We start from the raw sequence: 25,662 nt of genomic DNA on the forward strand, positions 1-25,662 counted from the left end.
GAAAATATTAGTTGTTTAGTATACAATATGTTAAGAATATGATAGTTATTTCATCATGTGTTTTGAGCAAATGTACAGGTTTATAATACAATTTAATTAGTCATGTGAGATTTTAAAATGCATTATTAACATTATTAGGGTAATTATTGAGCGCGAACCTAGCTTTGGGAAGCAACCAAGCGCTTTACAATCACAGGGGGAAGCAGAGAAAAAGGGAGCGGGGAGCCAACAGTGCAGGGCAATTGCCAGCAAGGAATCGACAAGCAACTAGAGGGGAGCAGGTCACAGAGTCTCAGGTAGGATGGGGGAGTGCTGGGTGTGTGGAGTTGGGGGGAGGCATTCCTTGAAGAGGAAGGTCTTGAGCTCTTTCTTGACCTGCAGAAGCGATGGATTGTGAGCTTTCAGTGTCCGTTGGTGCTGTATGTTGTAAACATACATATGTGTTGAGGCTACTTTTTACTTGGTCGGAAGAGTTAATGTTCCAACAACGTTGGTCTTACTAGGTTTAGTATTTAATGACAATTCACATACTATACAGCATTTACTCAGTGCAGTAGTGCAAATCTTCCATACAATTATGTCAACAAGCTATATTTCGTATGCGGCTATGTGTTATAACAATGCTTCCGTGCATGCTGGGTTTTTTTAATACCACTACAACAAGAACTTATTTTGGGCTGGAGGCTGTCAGGCTTGCAAGATTACTTATGTAACAGGTAAACATTCAGTGTTTGCTAGTTACATATAACAATTTATTTAAACTTGGTATTATTGTACAGCTAATATTTTACAGTTTTGTTGTGCTGCGTTTGTGCAACCAAAAGGGGGATGCGGGTGTGTGTGAATTTTAGATATTTTTTTGTGCTTACATATTTTAATGGATTTACCGAAGTCGATGTTGGTGTGAATTTTTGGGGAGTTCACATTTTCTGAAAATTGACCGCAGGTTTACCAGAGTCGAGGATCTAGTGGGGATGGTTTTGATGCAGGCGTGTCGTCTGAGGCTTGACAAATCAAAAACGAGTTTCCATGTTTTCTAAAGGCCGGCATGCGATTGGATGTTTGATTAGATTGTTCTGCAAGTGTGTGAAAGTGGGATGGAATTCTGCGTTACCCGTTTGTTGTGCGCATGTTTAACTGTTACGCATTGTTTGCGTTTGAGAAATAAACACCGATTGGTTGTCACGTGCATGGAAAGTAAGGGCATTGTAGTGTGCATGCGTGTTTGTTTCCTCCAAATAATGCTAGCATTTTGTGACAGTCTGCAAGTACTCTGTTGCATGGTGGCATCATTGTTTAGGATGCATTTTGTTTCTATATTGTTGAAATGCTGTTAAGAATAGTTTTTTTTGTCCTGCAGTTGTTGAGATGGATTTCTGAACTCTGGCCTGGTGGGCAGAGGTTCAGAAGGCCAGCCTAGTTTCTTCGAACAGGTTAACCTTCTGGACAAACTAGACCAATCAAGGTCATTGGTGGCGGTCAAGAATGGGTCTCAGGAGGGGCGAGGGTGACTGAAAACCTCAAGGAGTACACAGAGTAAAGGACAATTACAAATCACTCCCAGTCGGGTGTAGATATATTAAAAATACAAATACATTTATTTCAAGGCCTTTGAGTTTCAACACACAAATAAAATCACAGTAGCCAACACAATCCTATCAATATACATATATACAAGACCAATGGGGTCTAAAGAGTTAATGCACGTAATGGGTCCACAACCTAAAAGGGTAAGGAAACAGGCAGTGCAAATAGTCTTTAGGCCCTCCTGCATCAAACACAATCCTAACTGAAAGGCAGTCCAATCCCTAACAAGAGTGGAGCCTATTGCTCAATTGTACTTGCAATGCTGGTGCACGCGGTAATGCAGATGGGCAAAACGGGGTCTCTTCAAGGGTCTGAAGCAGCTCAGGAAGGTGTGTGAGGTGATGCAGAATACGTTCCCACTATTCGTGGAGGGTCTCCCCAACAGGGCAGAGCAGGTTGCAGAGTTCGGGAATAGTTCGCACTAGCAGTGGAAAGGAGGGGGCCCTCAGGGGCCACTTGTGTGTAAAAATGAATGGATGTGCTAGGGGCCACCGGTAGGGGTTGCAATTACTCACAGACCCACGGCGCACTCTGAATCAAACTTCGGCAGTCGAGTCCACTTCGAATGCAGGTTCAAATGCGGCAATCGCGGGTCTGCGGCTTTCAGCGATGAAGATACAGCGTTGATTCCCAAACGGGACAGTGGCGATTTCTCCGCTCCTGGTGGATTGATCAGGCCAGTTCTGCTGTATCAGACTTCAGGGCACAGAGGACCACAGCTGCAATGAACTTGCAAAGTTCGTCACCACGGCTGGGCGACACGGTAACCGCGTATACTTGGGTTTGGCCACACTCACTTTACTCCAGACCTGGGAATGCTAAGTGTACGGAATTCGGTGTGAGAGTGCCATGAACACAGAGCTTGCGATGTACCACGTTTCAAGGGCCTCCTAGACTCGGTGGCAGTATCAGGTCCTGCGCAACTAGACAGTCCAGCCCACATCCTTGGGGCGCACACTCAAGGCATGCAGAAGCCTGCAAAAGATTGGCACTTTGCGGGAAAATGCATGTCCAAATAAGAACTGATCAGGATAGGCTCGACCTGGGGAAGGTGAAGGGGCAAGATGGCCAAAGGACAGGACAAAGAACCTTGTGGCATAGCCATTTTGGAGCAATGCCACCTAACCGTGCCAAATGCGGTAACTGCGGTTTACCTCAGGAAAGGGCTAAAAATACATGAAAAGATAAGCTGCCACCAGGCCTGTCCAAGGCACATCTGCACTTCTCCTAAAAAATCCTTCGAGAGTAACTAGGGCCTTTAGAAATGACAGGAAGACCCAACTGCACTCTACTGTAAGGTACTTTGTGCACTTGAAACATGGTGCAGAAAAGTTGCAACATAGACAAGTACCAAGGTAAACAAAGTCTCCCAGTACCGTCTTTAAGGGCATGTCAGTTTCCCCATAACAAAGTGAGCGAAAAGCCCACAGGAGTGCAGCAGAAGGCGGTGCTCCTCTGGCAAAGTCAGACTATGGTGTGTAAACAAAGAAAAAAGTTGGGGTGTACACAACTGGAGGGAAAATTACACATGGAATGGAAATCTTTCCTAGCAGCAGTGTAGATCCCATTTCGTTCTGTCCTCTGACCGCATGTTGCTTCTTTATTTAATGGGTCACTGTGACTGCGTTGCTGTGAGCAGTTTGACTTGTGAAGGCATATGTTTGCTATGACTCATTTTTCTTTTACATGTGCAGTTTGCATACTGTGTTGTGTGGCTTTATGGTTTTTCTTTCTGCACAGAATCGTCCTCATTGCATGCTGTGATGGTTTGCTGCAGAGTGGATGTGTTGGCACAGGTGTTGCCTTTATTTCGTTCTGTCTGACTGGGTCGGAAGAGAGCACACACACACACACACACCCACCACCCCTCCCTCCCAACCCTAACCATGCAGGAGCATAGGCCGCTCCACTCCTACAGCCCTTCTGCCAAGCCTCCTATTTATGAAACAATGAACTCCTTTGCATAGTGCATATTACATGACCAATGTTTAAAGAAAAATGGTATCCGAGTGTGAACACGTGGTGCAGCATTCATCTGCAATGAGCTTACATTACATATATCATGCACCACAGTTTACCAACACAGCTTACCCTGTGTGTCCAGAATGACTGCAGACTAAGGGAAACTGCTAGCAACATGTTTAAGTTTCATGGGAAATAAAAATGTATGGGCGAGCATCTGCACCTTCGCCCACCAACAGCCAATTGTGAGCTTTATATGTGACATGTTTGAGACTAAAATGCAAGGGTGGGGGTTTCACATTCATCAACGATACTGCCGATGTACTAGGGTGTGGTAAGTGTATCTATCCATGTTGAACACATTTTAAGCGTTTGGGCTGCCATTCGCTCAACCGTTTTGCACTGGTTTTTGTGCCAGATGCGCTTTTACCGTTCCAGGTACATTCTCCCAATACATGTAATCACATAGTCAAAGATGGATACACGAGGACCGTTGAGGACAGCATGCAAGGGATAGGCCTCTAAGGGAGGAACGGGGCTGGCAGTGAGGGGATGGGGGAGGAGGGGAAAGTTCTTTAGAAGGCAGAATAACAAGAATGTGTTGGCAAAGGCATGCGTTGAGGTCTGCTCCTAAACGCGTCCCACAGTGTGCTGGAGAGGTCGTGGGTGGCAGGTTTATGTCCATATTAGTAGAAGAATCCAGCGCTGGTTGTTGTGCCAGATTTTGCAGGATCCGAGATCCGGCAAATAGGTCTCCCCGGATCCAGGAAAACACTGTACTGCCCTTTAGTGCAGTAAATGTTTTAAATTTGTTTTTTTGGCCAACACAGGTCTTCAGGACTAAGGTTCATCCTACTAGACCACTTGAGCGTCTATTCAGAGTACATGTGAAATGCTCATTAGGATTGCATTCTGCAGAAAATATTTAAGTAAGCTTAGTATGTTTTATTTGCAAAACCCCACACCAGGTGAGAGGAGCGCGACCCTCAGCTCCCCATTTAGGGACCTAGATGTAATTTGGTGCTTTAAAAAGCACGTGGCGGGAGGCCGTAGCGGGCTCTCCCCCACGGCCCTGCCGATTCCTGGGCCTCCATTCCCTGCCCCCCGGACCTCCAGCGGCCCCGATTGGTGCCCTGCACCCTCATCAAGGACACCCCAGGGCAGCCCTCTGCCCGGCAGCCCCACGGCTAAGGGCCCCCTAGGCAAAGGGCAGCTCCAGCAAAGGCGGCTCCAAGAAGTGTCAGCAGGTGTCCACAGGGGAAGCCAAGGAAGCCAGCAGACACCAACATAACTGAGTGTGGCATGGGTGGGGCATAGAGCAATTACTCTACTCCAGAAAGCCCCTTGTCACTCTACCTTACGTTCCATATTGTAGACTGCCATAGACTTAAACAATACATACCTAGGAAAACTTGTGACCTCTGTAAATGGATTATAAACGTTCCCTTGTGTTGCATATTCTAGTGCCACACTTAGAATTCTGACCCGTAGCTTGCATCGCATTTAGATAGAAAAGGGATAGTTAGCATGTGCCACGCTTGAATGGAATTCTGACCCGTAGCTTGTGTCGCATCTAGATAGAAATGTGATTGTTAGCATGTGCCACACTCGAATAGAATTCTGACCCCCAGCTTGCGTCGCATCTAGATAGAAAAGTGATTGTTAGCATGTGCCACGCTTGAATGGAATTCTGACCCGTAGCTTGTGTCGCATCTAGATAGAAATGTGATTGTTAGCATGTGCCACACTTGAATGGAATTCTGACCCGTAGCTTGCGTCGCATCTAGATAGAAATGCGATTGTTAGCATGTGCCACACTCAAAATTCCTACCCGAAGCTTGCGTCGCATCTAGATAGAAATGTGCTGGTTAGCATGTGCCACACTTAGAATTCGGACCACTAGCTTGCGTCGCATCTAGATAGAAATGTGATTGTTAGCATGTGCCACACTTAGAATTCTGAACTTCACCTGGCACCACATCTAGATCGAAATGTGATCGTTAGCATGTGCCACACTCAGAATTCTTAACTTTAGCTCGTGTTGCATCTGGTTAGAAATGTAAATGTCAGCATGTACTGCACCTAAATGGAATCCCATAATTGCTAGGACAGCAATGCCAACTAACCAATAATTCCTCTGCATACACCTCTCAAACTCTAACCAAACACAACCACAAGCCTAAAACGCAGCAATCAGCACAAACTTCACAACAATGCAACAACAAAATAAACCCCACATAGACTTGCACAACAGCACACGACGACTACGGACCACAAAACACCCCAAGCCCAGCCAACGGACCCACCGGGCTGAGGCTGCCAACAGCACATCACTGCTCTCTTGCACTTTTCCTGCCTATTCCCACTAACCCACCCCTTCTCCTCCCTTTTTCAGAGCAGCCAGAGCGCCAGGGGACCACTTCGGTGGTGACAGTGCGCGGTACAAATGTCCTTTAACATCAACATGTTAGGTGTGCACCTTTTACACTTTGCTTGCATCATTTCATCACCTCAAAACTATCGTGCCCCCTCAATCACTCCCTCCCAGTCGCTGGTGGGAAGAATTTCCATTTCCATCACTGGAAGAAACCATAGTGAAATGATGGGCGACTTTATTCTGCGAGTATTCAGGACCCCTAGAGCATTCCTTCTATGATTTGATGGGGCAGTGAATTAATGTGTGGATACATTGTAATGTGCATTTGAAATTTGGGCCCGTCGGAAGGAGGAGTAGGACACTTTGAGGACATGTTACCTTTCTTTAATTTTTTGTTTTTGTTTATGACTTATTAGAAATAAATTAAAAAATGCTTACATACGATCCACCTAGTAAAATACATTCAGTAGCTCCATCAAGGAAAGTATCATCTTATACCATTTACACAGTTCCATAAAATTACATTCAAAGGCTCATGCCATGCCAGAGAAAATACGTAACACTGAAGCTTGGTCTTTCCACTAATGCATTTTTAACATACTCTCAATCCGGTATGTACTAATTTCATTATACTTGGGCCTGAGTAAATAGGCCTCCAATGAACCAGAGAAAATTATCATTACAACTTTAGCATGCCCTTGTGTAACGGAGGAAAACCTCCTTTAAAAAGATCCCACAGCAGAAAGATCCCACAGCAGAATGGTATCAGTCCTTTACCTATTTCTCCCCTCAATTACTTTTTAAGCACCTCTTCCAGAAAAGACATTACCGCTAACACTAGTCTAGTCTTACCCCCAAGGAGTACCCAATTCCACCATTCTTTGGCTGTTAGAGATTCAACTTGCATAATAAATTCTCGCAGAAATCGCCCTCGCACCTCTGTTAATGTCTTACAGCTTGTTACCAAATGGAATAATATCTCACTCTCTTCGGGGTCCACAATATCTGTATCTCGCATCTGCTTCCTAACTAGGAACACATCCTTTGTCGGCAGAAAATGTAAGCAACATCTCAAACAAAGCCCAATAATGGGCAGAAGGGCATTTTTGCAGGTATCCCGGTATTTGGTTTAGTCTCCGCCTTTCCAAGTGAAGCGCCAGAGAGAGCCTACACGAGCGTCTGGCCTGAGAAGTATTAACCCAGTCATGCTCCTGCATCCTCTTTTTAGCCTTCAATGGGTTATTAATTAAGAGGCCTAGCGTTATTTTACATTCCTTCAGATGGCTATCACACTTCTCCTTCAATCTTTGGAACCACTTATCTGACCGGGCTGATTCCGGATGCCTCAGAATTTCAAAGGGAGGAGAGTTATCTGAAGACAGACATTTCCTATATAGGGAGATGATTTTCCACGCCACCACTGACGCCAACGATTGCAGTCCCAGCTCACAGCGAATGCAAACAGTTGGAAGCGAGTTTAGAAGTCCCAAGACCTTCCTCCAAAACCACTCTTCTAGGATCCCCCACTCTTTCCATGCAATATTGAGGATTGCCTTTGTCCCATAGGAAAGTATCTGGACAACTTTTTGTTCATAAAACATCAGCACCGGTTGTAGCGAGAAGGCTCTGAATTTCCTGTGCATCACAAACGCCTGAGTCGCAAGTCTTCCGACCGTAGCCCGCCGCATTACTAGGTGAGCCCTTTCATCCAAGTTTTTATTAATTATCGTCCCTAGGTGAATTATCACTTCTACCGTCTCTATAATGTCATGCCCCACTCTCCATGATGGATCTCCTTATAGTTTTCCTAGCAGAGGACATGATAAGGACTTTGTATTTTCTAGCATCATTCATTTTAAGATAGGTGATAAAGCTATTTAGTCTGCGCTGAAGACCAATCAGCGTCTGGTCAATTAAGACTAAATCATCGGCTAACAAGACCCAAGGAAACTCGGTCTCCTCAAATTTGGGGGGGGAAAGCACTGATCCTTTGTTGTGCCTCCATCAGATCTGACATATAGGAGGTTAAAAATGATTGGTGCTAAAAAGCATCCTTGCTTAAGGCCCCGATATGTGCAGATATTTTCTGAGTGCACCCCCTCTGACGAGAGCCTCACCTGGATCCATGTATCAGAATACAAGAGCCTAATTGCTTCTACCAGGTCGGGAGGGCAGTTCCATGCTTGAAGTTTTTTCCAGAGCTGTTCCCTATTGACAGAATCGAACGCTTGCTCAAGGTCCATGAAGGCCAGGTACACATTTCTACTGGTTTTGATCGATCTGAGCTTCATTAGGTTTAGAATGAAAATATTTAGTTAAGTACCCACCCCCTTCACGAACCCAGTCTGTCTCTGGTCCAAACTACCAGACTGGGTGGCCCACTGGTTCAGATCTCTTAATTAAAGGCCTGCACATAGCTTGACCAAGGTGTCTAATAGGGCTATAGGCCGATAGTTTTTGGGGTCACTGCGACAGCCTTTCTTAATGATTGGCACTAGAATTGCCTCTCTCCAAGTTGAGGGGATCTACTTGTGTAAAGATTTTTACCCCAAGCTCTGCCCAGGTCATTTTCCTTCAAAATAGGGTTTGCCATACCATCCGGACCTGCTGCTCTCGAGGAGCTTAAGTTGCTAAATCATCATTCTTTTGTGCGCTGTGTGAGGCTTCTTGCCGTTTTGTTTAAGCAAAACAGTTTGCTGCTACTTTCATTATTTAAGTAATAACCCTCACGGGGGGGGGGGGGGAGTGTCATTACACCCTCATTGTGGCCCAGGTCCCCATGTAAGCAAGGGCCTTTGCTCCATTGTCATTACCAGTCAGAACTGCCCTCCAATTGCGTGGTTATTGCTAATAATAGCCCAGGAACATGCTAGAATATGGTGAGGTCCCGGGGTACCAATTGACACAGCAGAGGAGCTGGAGAGTGTCGGGATAGAGCAGACCCGTTTCATTGACCAGGCGGAGAGGACGACGGCCCAGGGTGCAGAGCTGAATAGCTAGGGGGTGGGAGCAGGAGGGTGCAGGTGAGCACAGGAAGAGCCACACCCAGAAAGCTGCCATAAAGGTCGAGGTACAAGGCAGACTAACAAGAGAGACAGGCAGGGTAACTTCGTCGCCTGGTAGGCGCTTGCAGTGAGAGCTGGACAAAAGGGCTGTTAGCACCTTTGCACCTTTGCACATGGGATACCCGCCCCATGCAAACCCCAACCACCGGCACCTCTTTCAAGTGAGGCCGCACTGATTAAAATGTGTCAATGCATTTAACATCCTTCCTATACAGATAAGGCAGACAAAACGCTTGCAAAATAAATCCGTCTGGCCTTTGGTATAGCCAACGTCGGTCAACAGAATGGATTTTCTTCAGTTCAGTTTCAAGCCCTTGTCCTTACAACTCGTTCAGTTTCTGCTTTTGCCTCCGGCATTTCCTTGTGGTGGTATCTTTGCTACATATTGCAAATGCAAATGAAACGTGATTATCCATTCAGTTACATGTGTTGTGCAGATCTAGAAAAATCTTTTAGTGGTTAAAAGCATCCACCTTAAAGCTGCGTCCAAGTATTTAATTAAATTTACCATTTGTTATTCAGGCTGAACTACTGCTGCACAATTACATAATGTGCAAGTCATTAGTGAGCTAAATTACATACTTGGTAACGGATTCTGCTCCCCTATTCATTTTAGCCTCTAAAAAGGTCATTCTCAGTTGCAGCGGCCAGTGATTTATTGAAGATGTATAATGAGTCAATATTTGCCCTGAAGTCACTGATAAAAATACTTAAGTACCAAATAATTAAATTATATTAACAATAAATGAACACGTCTTGCAGCATACCCGAGTTCTGTGCCGTGCAGCAGGGCACTTACCGCACAGTAGGTAAATGACAAGTAGTTGTGACAAAAACCTAGTCCTTTTGTGTGGTAATGACTAATATTAATCACTGGCGAAAGTGGGGTGGCAGTGGAAAGCTGAGCCGTCTAGCATTTAATTTGCTTCTGCTTCCATACGGATCTTTCACACCATAGTGCCACTGCTTCCTCATTCTACAGGGAGAAATCAGCACCCAAAAAAACTCTTTTCCCAGGACTGGAAAAAAAGGCCATCCTAAATAAAAGGAGACGGAGGAACGTGGATATAAGCACAGAGACGGGGCATTAGGGTAATGATGATGCTGACATTGTGAAGTTTCCAGGCAAGAAGATACCTGCCACTTTAAAATACCTTAAACGCACCTTTATCATTGAGGACAGCACATTTACTTATTTGGCTTTTGGCCTAGTCAAGCAAATCCTGAAATGTTAAGTTATATGACATTTTCAACTGCATGACAACTTCCGAGTGGCTTCTCAGAGCTAGTACGAAGATCAATGACATAATTGGGAGGATACATTCGAAGCTGAAAAGAGTTGTGTTTTTGATAGCCTTTTTCAAAAACAAGATAGTGAGTTATTTACAAATGTAGCTGAAGATTGTTTCACAGTGCTGTGACTTGTGCGATGAAACTCCTAGCGATCTTCCTCGATTTAGTAAGTCCGAATAAGTATGTATGGGTTATGGTTACAAACATTTTAATGTTACGGTGAGTGTTGTGAACCGTGATGCGAGCACGAAGCCACGTGTCTGTGTGAATTCACACATACAACTCTTTTATCACAGACTTGTTTGTCAAACAGAGATCTCTGATCACCAATTCATGAAATGCTCTGTGATTTGATGCAAAGCATACTGGAACCCTCATTGGTGCTTTTTGTCTCCTTTCCCACTCTCATAAAAGGAATTTTGAAAGAGTATAAAGATATTTTGAAAGAGTACAATAAGAGTGTACCAGACTTCAACCTTGGAATGATAACCTATAAAAAAATAATTCATATGGTTAGTCTAGTATTGCCCCATGCAAAATACAAGGGAGGTGGTACGAACAGAACACCTGCAGCACACGGCCAGTGGGCCCTCAGAACCCGGCAGGCTGGTCACACTGCAGTGTGCCAGTACGGACAGTTTGAAACTGTATTCAGGCAAGGCCTTCCACAAGAACAGGTGATGAAAGAAGAGCCATTTACTTTGGCAGCAACAGCTGTGTTTTCACATTCTTCTGTAAAGTACTTGAATGACAAATGTAATGAAACCAGCTTCATTTATATAGCAATGATTTATTGATATTGAGGAGAGTTTTTGTCATATGACACAGAGGTGTAGTTTGGGAGTGACGTGTGACTATGGGGGGGGGAGAGGGTGCATTCTAGTGGTTTGCCCTGGGCACCGAATTGGCTAGAACTGCCCTGGGATTAAGTTATGGCACATGAGGAACAGGCCTTCATGATGTAGATGGAATATTTGGAACAGAGGGTTATTTCAAGTGGCAGATATGTTGGGGACGGGGGAGAGGAGGGCTACATCACAGCACACCCAGCGAATGCTGTGGAACCGAACTTTGACAGCGGGCAAAACCAGCAAGCAAGGACTGCGGATCAGCTAATGAGAGAAAGGCAGAACCAGGAGGCAGATATATACTAATAAAAGCAATAATGACAGGGAAAAGGAGATCATTTCAACATTAACTAACACAATCCGTGTACAATATACGTGACAACAACGAACGGTCATATTTGCACAATACAAAAAGTTAACAATGGCCATCCCAGAAACTACAATTTCATAACTTTTCTTACTGGGGTTCCTGCTTTGAGTTTTTTAGGATCAAAACGGACATCCTAGAATGGTGTTACTAGTCCCGCCCAGTATGCAGATTCAATGCCTGAAACATGAACTGGGCTGAATGCATCCTTTTGTTATTCTCGTTCATGCAACAAAGCAATTGCTGTTCATGCATTAGTAACATTGTATGGTGTAGGCATGATTGCCAGCAGCCAGAGCCTTGTTACCTATGATCCCCAGCGTGGAAAACCTAACCCGGCCAAGACGGAAGCCTTTTGTAATCGTTGGTATCTCGTTCAAGTACAGACAAGGCTAAACGTGCACGGGGTGAAACTGGAAAGCGAGCAAAGCACTGAAAAGCGTATGGGGCGGGCCCTGCCTCCAGAGACACGCACTTCCCATCAGCCAACGGGCACCGCCGCCGGCCCCCTAGTCATTGGTTGCAAATGCCACTCTAAGCTACACTGGGGACTCCGCATTCTAATGTCGAGCTGGCACGAAGCACCCTTGGGGCTTCATTGCTTCCACATTCTTGGTGCTCAGCCAGCATGCTTGCATTATGATTAGATTTTCTCGCGAAAGTGGGAGGTCATTCATTACACATTGTAGTTACTTCAGCACAAAGTAATATGCTGCCGACCCTCCAAACGTACTGGGAGACACGTTTGAAAAATACGTGTGAACCAATATACAAGTGTCCCTAATTCGATCAGTTTGGAAAAGGTGTGTACCATTACGAATACAGCTTGGGGCATCTAAATGGTGCTTAAATATATATTAGTTAAAGATGTTCATTAACTATGAAAAAAATAATCTCTTTGAACATTTATTATATTTACAATACCTTACAATCGTCCAGTAAAACCAGTACGATAAAAAAACCAAGAACGAAAATTAATCAAATAGCGAGTTGAATTTCAAAGACTCCACCAGAGGAAGGCGATGCTTTTGCATTGAACTGCTGAGCTTAAGTCTCCATTACGAGTATGGTGGCAGTAAGAACCATGCAGTATTATCTCTTGTTTTATTTTAAATTACTGCCTTATTATCACATGGCAATTGCATGGAATGTTCATGGCTGTGGAACATAGACAGTATTGAATATGGTAAATAATCCAGATTTACCCCACGCAGATCTTTCTCTGTATCCCATACCATAAATATGCCATGCCATACCAACTAAATTGGGTAACAAAATAAAGTTGAAAAGAACTGATTACGCTTTAACTAAGAATAATACTAGGCACGCTGGCGGAATTGGAGGGTGTGGGATAACCTAGACCCTCAGGCGGCATGTTCGGTTTAACAGGGATCTCAAAACAAAGACTGGACATAAACTCAAAGTGGCCCCTCAAGTTGCTTTGGTCACCACAGGTAAAGATCTGTTAATCCATTTTGTGGTCTTAGTGAAGTATGGTGGGGCCTGTGGAAAAGAGGAGTAAGTAAATGGGAAGGGAAACAAAATAAATGTAGCTACTTTTTGAACAAGAGAAGAGTATTGGGTAGCATGGGAGGGGTAACAGGTAGCCTGGTACCACGCATGTGTGCGAACAAGAGGGACACGTCCCTATCTTATGGGAGGAATTGATGGCCAGTTTAATAATATGTTTCGATCATTGGGCATTTTATTGTTTTCATAGCAAGGGCGGACATTTTGTATACGCATGATACACATAATTGACATGTAGGAGGTGCCACCTGCAAAAATACAATTGCTTCACAGTACAATTGCTTCACAGTACTAGGGTCACAAAAATGGGGATATATTATCCCAGTATAACAGCTGGTGTTGTCGTCCTTGGAGGAAAGTCCCAAAGGGGCTGTTCAGGTAATATGGAGGAAGAGGACAATATAATGTAGCGTGACGGCCAATGGGACCTAAGAAGGGCATTATTCACTAGAAGTCAGCATTTCTTAGGATTTGGTTCATTCTTCGTGTCCACCCCAGTGGGTGGCCATTGTGTAGAGATAATTGTTTCCTGGTTTTGTTGTCTCAGGTGACTTTCAATCTTGTTGCTGTTGTCGGTGTCAACAGTTGCCTAGGTAAGAACTGCTCTACACACTTCCGCAGGAACTGAAGGACAATTGCTCCAGAAGAGCTTATAAGTCTGACTCTGGGGTTTTAGTTGAATCCTTTGGGAGAGAGAGCAATTTTAGAGCTAGGGGAACTGTGAAGACATGATCCCATTTATGGACCGAAAACAAGTCTTGTAGCTCCATTGATGACAAGTTGGTGTAGTTGATAATTGGGCATGCCTAGCTGGGCGATGATGCAGAAGTCCAGCTTAACTAGCATTACTGACAAACAAATGAGAATTTTCTTCAGTATATGATGCTGGTGGTGGTGGTCCACTACTGTCAGTAGGTTGATCTGGAGGTGTGAAGGTCAATGTTGAGTCCAAAAGGATCCCCTTGTTTTTCTGTGTGTAGGGGGTGGTCCCCAGATACAAGACCAAGGGAACGGCAATATGCATATTGGGGAGAGTTACCACTATTAATGGGCCTTACTTCATGTTGGCTATTTGGGCTTCAGGCACATCAATAGTTCCAAATGTGCAATGATCAGGGATCTATTTGATTGCAGTCAAATGATGAAAACCACTTAAAGGAATAGTGCATTTAAAAATGTTATTGTCCCGAGTGTTAGGGCATGTGCTTTTATGCAAACTGTGATCGATCATAAAAACATTTCATATACACCTTACCTTAGTTTTCCTCACTTTTACATATGTGAAATCAATGAGCGTGCATGGGCATCTTGTGCTAATCTTATCCGTTTGCTGTGTCGCCCTAAGTTCAACTGCCCTCGCAGTACTAAATCATATTGTCTCAGGAGTATAGCTCAGCGGAAACGTGCTCGCCTTGGAAACAAGACGACACGAAGCAACACAGGTTTCATTCGGGGTCCGCGCTTAGAAACCTCTGGGTACTAAGCATGTTATAAATACGCAACTAAGAAATATTCCGGGTCCAGCGCCTAGATGCCCCCGGGCTGTGTGAGCGCTTTAAAAATGCAAATAAATAAATATTAACCGCCCCTGAAGCTGACATCACTAGACCCGTAGGGCCCATTTCACAACACGAATGCATGTCTTGTGTCAACGTTCTTTGTGCACCAGCTAATGACGTGTCTACATGGAAACAGCAGGACGCCTCTTTCCTCAATAAGTATAAACAGACTGTTTTTCATTAGACAACATCCTAGTTGCTTTTTCAATCGTTTCACTGTTTTTTTTGTATAGCCTGTGACTTGTTTCTGCTCTGTTCCGCTATCTTCGTTGCTCGGAGCCCGTGCAAACAGATACTTGTACTAGCATGACAATGGATTTAAATTTTGTCGTATAATGGCAACAATACAGCCATACCAGTACGAGCCAGAGTATTCCGAGGTGAAATTAGTTGATAGAGAAAGATGCGGAAATGATGGGGTATCGGACAACAGTTGGGAAGACGAACCACTGGATCCTGAGCCAGAGCCTAGTTGCATGGAAGACGTTTCCACCTGGGGTACCTGCAATCGGTGCAAGGTCATGCCAACCGAGGAGGGGAACTGCTGCTGCAGACAAAACTCTGGATGCTTGGCCTGCATATCGGAAGAAGAGACACTGCCACTAAGCGTTACCGAGCCGCATGACTTCAGGGCAGCCTGCCTCACAAGGTCCGTGTTGAGGATTATGTTGGTGTTTATGCATGAACTTTGCGGAACAGTTCACCTTTGCAATCCAAGTAACGACTAAGTGTACTCTAGATTTGATGTTACTTTGACCACTGAGACCACTAACAATTCTTGTTTGTCTCCTATATTGTCGTAACTTTCATCTATCGCTGCCAAATGAATGTAGTCTGGCAATTCAAAACATCTCTCGCGCTTTGGGAAAATCATAGTGGTCAGCTTATGTGTCTTTCAATTTCAACTAAGAAACAATATTTCTCTGCCCCAAAACGTTATGGATTGCATGGGTGTTCACTTTTGTAATGTGCACTTTAAAGCCCAAGTTGATTGACCCATGAAGTAACATGTGTACGTGCAACTATGCCATAGGATACATGATGCATTTTCAACTAAGGTTTGTACACTTATCAGGTTAATTTAAATACAGTATGTATGTTTCTCTTCCATAGATGGTACCGGCAGGTGGCCGATCATTCATTTACATGGTGGCTTCATGGGTGGCTTGGATACCGCGTTCAATGAGTAATACCCGCCTGTGTCGTTGGAGCCATTCATGCCAAATACCCGAGTGACAGCAGACAGTACAGGGGATTTTCCCACACTGTGCTGCAACCCAAAGTATACAATGTGTAGTACATGCGTGCCATGAATATCAGAAACAAAATAAAATACAAATGATCTTTTATGAATAATTTGTCAGTGAATCAGAGACACGCTCACTTGTCTATGTGTGACGTGAGTGGGGCTAGCAGGGGAACGGCCAAGGTGCCAAACACAATGTACACTTCAAGGGCATCTTCCGCACAGGGGCCATTGTTCACAGGACCGCACCCCTGCAATCCACATTAGTGTGTCTCTCCCTTCAGTAGTGTTCTGGGCCTCTTCTGCACGCCTCTTGCCCATCCATCCCCCCTCCACTATCAATGGCAGTTCGAACCTGTGGCCCTGCGCTCCCAAGGGGGCTGGCAGGGTGGGAATGTCCAAGGTGCCAAACACCATGCACACTTCAAAGGTATCTTCCGCACAGGGGCCATTGTTCACATGGCCTTCCCAGACCCAGTGTCTCCAGGCTCCCCCAGAAACATGTCACACATTCACATACACACCCACTTTTCTAATCCCTTATAAACCCCTTGATATTTATCCAGAGAACATCTCTGAGCACTGGAAGTCAACTCTTGATCGTGCTACCTGTTCTCCTACTACTAACTCCCCTACTTGCTGAATTTAATTGTTTGTCAAGGTAAGGGCAGGTCACCTATTAACTTCACTATAATTCTGTATACATGTCAATTCTGTATGTATGTATGTATGTATGTAGTATTCGACTACGCTACACAGGTTTTGCTTCTTTGACTAAAACAAACATTGCATAGATAACTGTGATATAATTCCATCAATCTCATGCATTCAGTTTTTAGTAATTATACTTTTTTATACAGATCTTATCGATTTTTCAAGAATGCCTGCTTGTATGGTTTTGGGTGGGTTGCCGTTCTAGGATCCATGTCAAAAGTCAGGGCACAATCCTGCATACATTCCCGAAGGATATTGATTTAATAAGAAAATGGGTTCGACATTGTGGTTTTGCGGTGGACGAGATTGAAAGTAGAGCCCAGGCTGTTTTGGGAGACTTAAGGGCCAATAGATTCCGCATCTGCAGCCTGCACTTTACAGACGATATGTACGAGCAATCGAAGAACACAAAATAGGATTGAGCCAGAATGATTCGTAAATTGCTTCCAAATGCAATTCCAACTCTATTGATGCACACGCTGCCTCAGGCGAGTCCCGGATCATGAATTAGCTGTAGGTGGTGGGGTACTGAACCGGTAAATCCATGAACGGATTGGTGCTTTCTGTGTTAATGTGTCTTACTAAAGTTTGCATATGTACCAGATTGTATTATATTTTAAATATACCACATTTTACTATACTTCTGTCCCAAGTTTATGGAGACTCAAATTAAGTAATTATGACCATGGAAAACAATGCCATAGAGCACTTCACAAGAAGTATAATGTTTTCGTAATCGGTTGCTTGAAATTTTCATTTTTTTTTTTAGGAAAGCATAGTGACGGAAGCACAGACCCTCGCAAGTGACGAACCACTGACACGTCCAGTATACAAATGGTGATCCCTACAGACTTGCAGAAGTTTACATTCTCGACAGTTGCATTTTCCAACATATCTAATTCAAATCTAATTTTCCCTTTTACCACTTCATGACAATGCACTGAAAATGAAGGAGCAAGATTGCGCATCCATTTACTTTCAGGAGTCAACAACAACTTTAAGCGCCTATCAGGTAGTTTTATTTCACTTTTTTCAATTAGGAGAATGTATTATGCTTGGAATTTCAAATAATATGAAATTGTTTATGTATCCTGTCGGTTGTTTACACTAGTTGTCATTTTTTGGTTTCTCTTTATATGCACCGTTGTCTGCATCCCATTGTCTCTGTTCCGTTTCGCTGTTTTCATCCGTACCAAAACAGGTATTGTGTTACAGGGGGATGATGGTACTTTGACTACAATTACATCGTCCTTTGCTGCTGGTAAAGAGTATGAGGTATGCGTACTTGCAGTTCCCTTGAATGAAATAAAGTAAATCCTACATAGGATACTATTAGACATTGACATTCATATTAACGTGCAGCGTTTCAAACTTTTCCGATTTCAGTTCTAACGTTACACTTCCTCCCTAATGCAGAATACATTGCAAAATGTTTGCGGGCAACATTAAAATCAGGATGTTTTGCACAGTGAACTCTGATCAAGTACACTTGCCATCAATCAGGTGAAATTTGAAATGTATATTTTGACTAAATGACGTACACTGTTTGAGAGGGTGTGTGTGTAAGGGATGTGTGCGATGAAAGATTTTAATTTCCAATATGATTGACTTTTCTTTGTTTTAATGAATATTCTATTCAAGGAATGTACACGAGGTGTGGAATTAGAAGAGGAGGCACATGGATCAGAGGTGGTGGATCAGCTTGCTGGGGAGGTCGTTACAGAGAAGGCCACGATTTCACAGAAAATCAAGAAAAAAAGGGTAACTAACTATTTTGTTTTCTAGAAGTGTTTTGGGCTGGTGTTTTCTTCATAACATGTTTTTGCATTTAAAGTGCTATCTACCTTACCTGTGCTATACATTGAACATGTAGGCCCAGAAGGAAAAGAAGTATAAAGACACAGACAACAAACGAAACCAAAGATGTTGCTTGCCAAACAGATTTCACCATGGATCAACTACTATTTGAGGTGCAGCGTGGTCCAGTCAAACTGAATGCAATGTGAACGGCGAAGCGAGCAAAGTGTTCTTGGACCATTAATAAAATGCGAGAAGTCGACAAGATGAAACTGAATATAATGAAGATGCTTTGGAATACCTCGCTGACCACTTGACACAACCTACACCCACAAAAAAGGTCCACCCAATAAACATTCGACGTTGATGGTTTCTCCAATTCGTGTGCAAATAACACAAGCTGAACTAACAGAGACTGAAGCTTCAACACAATTGAGTGAGGAACTTGCCAAAGATCCCGACTACAGTTGGTCTAGTTTGGCCGATTTGTCCACCACAGTTGTGTCACAAACCACATGCATGCAGGACGATTGGCTAATAAAGGAGCCTAAATACATTGTATTCGACAGCTGCCTAGACGAGATTATACTGATGCTGAAATGTGTCCATCCAGTGAGGGGGGAAATATGCCGGCAGCAATTGGTGAATGTGACTTCTGTATTACAAGGCACTAACCTGAAAATCCAAGCCACCCGTGTCCTCCTCCATGATTCCTTTTCATGGTCCGCTCAACCGATGCTGGGCAAAGTGCCAGCTAGAAGTGTACTGTGTTCCACCACTTTACTTTTCAGTGGCTCGACTTTTAGTTAGTTGTCCAGTTCTGTCAAATTGTGGGAGTTCAGTTCCTTGCTAAAACGCAGTACTACAAATATCAAAGAATTCTTATTCCCCGCTATTAGTCAAGCCTGGAAAATTGAACAAATGTCAATTGAAAGCACATTCTCTGGCAAACATTTCAGGCTAGCTGGCGACGGACAGTGTGACAGCCCCGGATTTTCAGCAAAGTACTGCACATACCACTTTCAAGACATGGAAAAAAAAATGTGAGTTTGGAAATCATGCAGGTATCCCAGTGTAAATCCTCTGTGGCATGGAGAAACATGGTTTCATAAAATCCCTCGAACATCTTCAATCAAGGGGAATGCAAATAGACCTCATAGCCACTGACGGACATATTTCAATAGCCAAGGCCATGCAAGAGCAGTTTCCAAACATTCGTCATCAATCTGATGTAGGGCACATTGCTAAATCAGCCAATAAAGAAAATACAGATGCTGGTAAAAAGAAGGGCTCGGAAAATATTTTACAGTGGTCTCAGTCTTTCAGCAACCATCTTTGGTGGAGCTCCAAAACTTGTGATGGATCTGTGGAAATTCTACTTGACAAATGGCGCTCATTGATGCGCCACTGTTCCAACATTCACTCATGGACAGAAAACCAACATTTTCACCAATGTGCACATGGACCTTTATCGGAGGACCAGGAACACAAGAAGAAGTGGTTGGTTCCATCTTCACCTCCACACAAAGCTCTTGAGAAGATCGCATTTGATAAAACTCTTTCAAGAGAGCTAAAGGAACCCACAGAATTCTGTCACACCGGAGATTTGTAGGTATTCTACAATATGTGCCTAAAGTACAGGCCCAAAAGGTTGCATTTCAGCATAGACTGAATGCAAGCTCGAACATTACTAGCCGTATTAGCGCATAACGAGAATAATCGAGAACTGCAGGAAACTTTGGGATGCTTCGTTACACAATGGCCTTTGCAAAACGAAGCAAAAAAATAGGTGGCCAAGCCAATATACCAGGAAATGGAATTCGATTTTGTGAAAGATCTCACTTTGACGGTGTTGGCCATGCATACTCATGGAATCGACCCCGATTATGTTCCTAGGAGACACACTTACATTGTCACAAAACATTACAAACGTGCTCGGTCCACCAAAAGCGGATCTCATTGAACAGTTGACTTCCCGGTATAAATGATGTGCCGCAGGGTTCGTACATGAACAATGCAATGCTATTAAACTCGAATTTCAAATCTATTATTAGTATTAAGAAGTATTTAACTATGCACATTTAATCCGGTTTATGATTCATTCATTTATATCTCGAACGATAACATGTATGTCTGTGGTTGCTTGATGTCTGTAAAGCTCGACATAGGTGGCCAGAGTGTAAGTCTGTGTTTTACCCCATCCCGCTTTCGCCCCGCTCTTGTGGGTCCTTGATTGACCAGGGCACGGGAGGGCCAGATGGGTATCAGCATGAAAGGAACAGCAGGGTCTGAGCTGGAGGGCTCAGGCCTTGCGGGTGTAGGTTGTTAGTGCACAGGAAGTTCAGTGGAGATGAATGGGCACTTGGATTTTTGACTTGTCAGTGTCTCATGTTATCCGCAGAGCATATTCCTCCGTGAGAACAGGGCGTGGCGAGGACATGGGGCGGGTTGGCTGAGCTAGGCGCTGGGAATGGGAGAGTTGCATTTGTACAAAGAGAGATGGATTTTTGGGCCTAGTAGAAAGATGTCATTGGGCCTATTTGAAAATGGTTTCCTCATTATCTGTTTTACTTATCCTAACTGTAACTGGTTTCCAAAACTATTGATGGCTAAAAAATTATTCACAATAGCGCGGCATTGGTGGATGCCAGCAAACCATTTTTTTTTTTTTTTAATTCAAATGCCACATTGGTCGGCCGGCGGGATAATCGCTCCCATGGAGTGAAGGTCACTTGGTTTGATGCAGCTTGTGCGTAGTACACACCGATGCATCTTGTACAGTATGTTTTTGATTTGTGGCTTTCCTTGACAAAAACGAAACGTACCTTACATGATCCTTGGAAGGTTCAATTGTTGTTCGACCTTGGACGAAAGGGAGGATTTGCTATGGATTGAAGAACGAAGGATATCCAAAAAAATGATAAGGTTCACTATTTTAAAACTTGACATTGGAAAATGTATTTTCATTCTATGAAAACTGTTGTTCTGAGCGGACACTCTGTGTTATGCCGAGAGAATGCAAGTTTGACTAAAGCCGAGTTTGTAGACGAAAGAGTAAAGGTTTCATTTTCTGACCGGTATCGCTTGCTTACATTGTTATGGGGTGATGGTTGGGGCATATTGTGACGACACGCAAACACAACCTGTATGCAGGCTAGTGATATCTATACCACTTCGTCCCATGACATATCAGTGTGCGCTATCAACGTTGTATTATTAGGTAGCAGGCGCCCCTCTCTAGAAAGAACATGGCATTATAAACGGTTATGTGTTTTTTTGACACTTTGAGTGTCCGCAGCCATCGTCTTTAGCTCAATGTACCTTTCACAGGTGGGAAATATCCATTTGCATATTTGTCTTCATCCCGGGCACATGGGCAGTCCAGCACTGAATAGCTATGGCAATTCCCTTCTCAACTAGAGTACCTATAGCAACCCCATACACGTGTTTCAGCCTTGTTGTGCCTCATCAGTGAAGTGGAGCTGTGCCTCTCTGAGCACAGTGAGCATGGAGTCTACGTCTGGGTTCCCCCAGGTTTCACCAACCCCAAATTTGTTGCTAATATTCTGTTATAATGCCCTCTGTGTGTTGTTCGAATTTATCGTCAGCTTTCGCATCCCATTGGGAGCTAAACATACTCCACAGCACTAGCCTCTCAAGCACATCGTAGACTCCAACTTTCCCCGATGTTTTCTGTGTGTTTCCATTGTTTGTGGTTTGTGTTGGTTATTAGGTTTGACCCGGCGCAGAATTAAAGGGTAAATGGTACATTTGAATAAAGAACGGCTACTGAATTTTTTAAATTCTGTTTTCTACACAGCTACATTCTTCGTTTCTGCCAAGTATTAATGTTTCCTTGTGTTTTCTATTCTGATTTGGGACCCGCTGTGCTGTGAGAGGATGTGATTGTTGAATGTCCGGATTCTGCGTCAACTGATGTTAACACATAGGTGATGCTGCCCACTAACGTCATGAAAGTAGGTGGAGAATATCACTAGGCATAGTGATGTCAGTTTCAGGGGCAGGTGATATGATTTAGTGCCGCAGGGGCACTTGAACTTAAGCTGATCGATCAACTGATAAGATTATAACAAGATGGCCATGCCCGACTCCTTGATTTTGCATGTGTAAAAGTGTGGAAAACTAAGGTTAGATGCATAGGACATTTTTTTTTTACACTCGATCAACGTATGCTTATAACGACTTGCCCGAACGATTGGGACAATAAAATGTTTGAGCGCACTATTCCTTTTATTGCTGCTTACTGTGCGACCCAAGGAGGCAGAGTAACAAAATTGGTATGTCATACTATATTACTTAGCTCCTGCAGGTAGAAATTAATATTCTGCTACGTTGTGAGAGGAACGGAAGGGCGGCATAGTCTGTTCCTTAATGCTAAAGCAGAACACTGAAGGACAAAGGAAGTGAATCTTATGAATGAGAACCTCGCCAATTCCAGGTTTAGAAAACAATGCTTGCTGTTATGTGGTGCTTTTCTTCCTTTGCGTCATTGGAGGAGGATTCATTTATATCACCCACGAACGTAGGATCTATGGAGGCCAGCAGCACACCAGAAGCATGGACATCCCTAGGATGGGAACCAAGAACTTCAGGGCAGGAAGCAAGCCTTCACCTGTGCACATAGAATAGGAAACAACATTCCGCTTAACTACAGGCTGGCTCCCTCTCCCCTAAAACTGCGAAAAGTTCTGAAGACGCATATAATAAAAAAATATCGGGAAACGTGTATGTGATGGTTTGAGAAGTTTGCCACCCTTGAGAACAGCATTTGCAACCATTCTGTTAACCAAACGACATTTCATGTCCTTTCTTTCATCTACCATGGCCAGGGAATCATGGCCAGAATCACTAGGTATTTTTACACTTTTAGATCGTTGTGGAGACCTTAAGTTGTTGCTCTTGAGAACCTCACTGACAAAGTTTCCTGCAATTGCCATTCACAAGTGTGTTGCAACGCAACCTTGTAGTCCTGGGCAAACAGTTTGTTATACATTAATTACTCCGTACGTTAACACATTACTTTATCCATTAACAAAGGAACAATTTAACAAACTATATTGTCTACACTCCCCCTCGTTTGTGTTTCAAATACTTTGATCTATTCTGACCCACTCCCACCAACAATGCTGTAAACTAGGCTGCTGTGGATGGAAACACGAGGATTTGCAAGCGGTCAGGACTGACAACTGCACAAACAAGCAAGCAGCGAAGCGGCGCTGCCTCCTACCCTTCTCATAGCGCCCCCTTACCGTTATCTATGTCACTGCCGGGGCTCGGCTGGTTGGGAACTCTCGGGAGTTCATGCTGGTGGTCTCTTTGTCCGGGATACATGAGTGCAGCGCCCGACTGGGGGATGTAGCCAGGGTGCGCGAAGCCGGTCCTTCGGTCGGCGTCGCTCCTCCGCGTCCCGCCTGCCCTCACCTCAGGAACTAGGAACGCGCCGCCCCCAGAGACAGTGCAGCCACCGAGCCGGAGCAGGGGATCCCAGCTTCCGGGCTGTGATGTCACAGCGCTGGCTCGCGCCGACAGAGCCGGGCAGATCACACAGGAGAAAGAGGTTGAGTTTCACCACAGAGTCCACCTGTCCTGTCCTCAGCCCCAGCGCCCTGTGACACAAAGCGCGCCGTGCGTCCCAGTAGGAAAGTTGCAGAAGTCCTCGTAGATCCCAAAGAAAGCAATGCCTATACTTCGGCATCGTGCCTGCCTACAGTGCCAGACTCGCCCTCGACATCAGGATATAAAACATGCAACACCTGAGTCACTTCCTGCAGCCTCACCTGCCCAATGCTCAGAACATCATCCTTCTCAACGTTTTTCTTTGAAATAGGGCAATCTCACATTAAAATGCAGGACGTTCTATCTGTAGGTTGTGATTTGTAACTCCCAGAAGTACATAAAGTCGAGCAGACAACGGTAGAGAATTTTACACCGTAACTTTGAAACATGGTAATATGGCACCTAGGACGAATAGAGGTAGAGCAATGAAAAAGTCTGCTATACGCTAGCCTCGTGCTCCTCACAGTGCTGACGAGGGAATGTCCCATTAATTATCCTAAAGTGGGTAAGGGGGCTCAACTGACTCGGCTTGTCCTGCAGGACAATGCCCGAAATCAGCCCAACAGGCTGGGGGGGGGTGGGGGGAAGCATGTTTTCTTTGGGTTAACGTGGACCCGATTGATAAGTGCGTCACTGTGCAGCTATTAGTAGTCTTAAACAGTTTTTCAGCAAAAAATGTCTTTAAAATGCACCATTTTGTAATATTTTTAGCAGAAAACTCTCTCTTGGGAACTACTCAAGCGGTCTGTTACAGAACCATTTGCGACCGTTGGGTTCTTTTTCCTTGGTGCATGAGCCCAATTGTATACCCCAGTCCTGGTGTGCTAGGAAAAAGGATATTACAATCACCTTATCCTGCGACACCTTACCTGCCTGCAACCCCGAAATATTTCCAGCAGCCTCAAATACATATAGTATAACAATCAGAACATTGCCCTCACGTTTCCAATGCTTTAATGGGATATCTGCCATTAAAGTCCTGGTGTATATTGATCCATTCATTGACATGTACTGGACAAAAAAGAATCATGTTACGGGCTACAGACGGCAAAAGATAACTGACTAAACATCAGTGCAGAAATAGGACTGAAAAAGCGAGCCATACAAAATGGCCATAGCCTTCCCTGGAGTGCAAAGCAACGCCTTTCCTTACTTTATCCATTTCAAGATCTTGCAGCAGACATTGGTAGGCACACCTGTGCCGCTTGTCCACGCTGGGCATACCACTGCTTCCTGCCTGGATCTATCTGCTTCCGCTGCAAGGAGAAGCGGGTCGCAGATGCAGGCGCGGAACCAGCTGTGTGCCCTGTTCTCTCCTAGAAATGGAAAAAGTGGGCCTGGCCCACCTGACACACATGCCAGAAAGGGTTGGTAAAGGAGTACACACACACACGCAGGCTGCTATAGGTCAAACACGCGGTGCAATGTTTAATTCTGATTTCACAGCTGCCCACGAACACAGAAATATGCTTTTTAAATTCTGTGAGTTAAAATTTTAAAACATAGATAACACTAGACACACTGCCTACAATCTTCTGGAAGGAAATCATTCAAGCACTAAAAGTACTGTTATTAAGCAAACATTCACCAGTGTGGGGCAAACTTTCTGTTTCCAAGATGATAAGAGACCCTGGTGATGCCAGGCTGGCTGGACACAGATGGGGATCGAAACTATAAAAGATAATTTGGGTTAGGACGAAATTACCTAAATAGAAAAGTCCTACCACCAAAAGTCCGACC

The 25,662-nt window shown here is 44.2% G+C and overlaps 1 protein-coding gene across 2 annotated transcripts in view; it reads right to left on the minus strand.

Moving 5' to 3' along the window:
* The window catches only part of TMC7 (transmembrane channel like 7), a 950,504-nt gene extending 926,456 nt beyond the window's left edge, over positions 1–24,048 (minus strand). The window contains exon 1 of one of the 2 annotated variants that reach the window (XM_069647142.1): positions 23,616–24,048. In XM_069647142.1, the coding sequence (XP_069503243.1) occupies positions 23,616–23,697 (82 nt within the window). In that variant the 5' untranslated portion in view covers positions 23,698–24,048. Of the gene's footprint in view, positions 1–11,806; positions 11,826–23,615 lie in introns of those variants that run through there. The other variant, XM_069647143.1, reaches the window with a different exon arrangement.
* Between the last annotated feature and the right edge of the window lie 1,614 nt (positions 24,049–25,662).

The sequence above is a fragment of the Ambystoma mexicanum genome, chromosome 2q, assembly GCF_040938575.1.
Source record: "Ambystoma mexicanum isolate Mex_15411 chromosome 2q, UKY_AmexF1_1, whole genome shotgun sequence".
Taxonomy (NCBI): domain Eukaryota; kingdom Metazoa; phylum Chordata; class Amphibia; order Caudata; family Ambystomatidae; genus Ambystoma; species Ambystoma mexicanum.